The sequence below is a fragment of the Brassica oleracea genome, unplaced genomic scaffold (genome assembly GCF_000695525.1).
Source record: "Brassica oleracea var. oleracea cultivar TO1000 unplaced genomic scaffold, BOL UnpScaffold03325, whole genome shotgun sequence".
Lineage (NCBI taxonomy): Eukaryota > Viridiplantae > Streptophyta > Magnoliopsida > Brassicales > Brassicaceae > Brassica > Brassica oleracea.
Genome location: NW_013619850.1, coordinates 1 through 1231, shown reverse-complemented (window position 1 = coordinate 1231; position 1231 = coordinate 1). Strand labels below are relative to the sequence as shown.

At 34.2% G+C, this 1231-nt stretch overlaps 1 protein-coding gene across 1 annotated transcript; it reads right to left on the bottom strand.

Annotated features, from left to right (window-relative positions):
- Positions 1-11: 11 nt before the first annotated feature.
- LOC106321851 (probable leucine-rich repeat receptor-like protein kinase At5g49770) lies at positions 12-1183 on the bottom strand (the record flags this gene model as incomplete). The annotated part of the gene is made up of 7 exons (XM_013760082.1): positions 12-86; positions 187-255; positions 340-411; positions 512-583; positions 693-767; positions 860-1024; positions 1112-1183. Coding segments are annotated over 7 exons (600 nt in total), but the record flags the coding sequence as incomplete, so codon positions are not given.
- Between the last annotated feature and the right edge of the window lie 48 nt (positions 1184-1231).

Below are 1231 nucleotides of genomic sequence, written 5' to 3'. Positions count from 1 at the left end.
TAGATACATACAATGTTGACAGGGACCTTAATGTAGAGATCCATGATGGAATCAGTGAGAATGTCAATTGGTTATTGCTCACATCTCTGTTATAAACACATTACACCATGTAAGTAGATTGATAAAGAAGTTAGAGAAGGGTTAATTAAGCAGCAGCAATAGAGGAAGACAAATATAGAAACTTACAATGTGTAGAGATTGGCCAAGCTTGTTAAATTTGGAAGGCTACCTGTAAGTCTGTTGTCAGCCAAGTACCTGATATGAAATCAACTACAAACTCTTTCACATCTTTTCATTTACATCAACAAACGCAAAGCAAGACTTTAGTTGCTCACTTACAGTTCATTCAGATCTGTGAGATTATTTAGACTTGAAGGAATATCTCCTGTTAGTTTATTCCTATCAAGGCGTCTGTAACAAATATAAGAGCATGTGAGATTAAAGAAGTAGCATAATTAAATAAATGGAAACTTGAAATTTTATAAAATAAAAATCTTTTTTTACTACTTACAACACTGTCAACGTTTTAACGAGGCCGAGGCTGTTCGGGATTTTGCCTGTGAACTGGTTTCCATCGAATAGCCTAACGATAAAATAACAAATAATATTTACCCCCTTATTTAGTTACTACTCTCTCTCTCTCTTTTTTGTTTCTCGTAACCTTTTTATTCGACGTGTAATATGAAACTTACACATGTATTAAAGTCATGTTTGAGGAGAAGAGCTTTTCTGGGATATCCCCAGAAAGCGTGTTATTTCCAAAGTGACTGCAAGAGGAGGTAAAAAAGAGTAAAGTAAACTAAAGAGGAGTGATTATAAATACAAAGAGAAATGCGAAAATTTGGTATTATATACATACAAATGCTTAGTTTCAAGAAGCATGTCCAGTCCTGGTGAAGAAGTCCCATTAGAAACTGGAATGGTTCCTTCGATCTGATTGTCAGCTATATCAAACCAATTTAGTTTAGATAATCGTCCAATGGAAGCTGGAATTGTTCCACTAAATTTATTTGAGTTAAGGGATCTGTACGGAGAAAACACAAACATTAATACTAATGGATTTATATAGTGGAATAAAAAAAAGAGAGACTTGCTTCAATCAGAATCTTACAGAGTTATAAGTTGTTCTAGAGATCCTATGGACTCAGGGATTTCACCACTGAAACCGCATTCCATAAGGTTCCTGGAGACAGAAGAAAAAGAAAGAAATAGTCAAAATAAATAGTAAGAC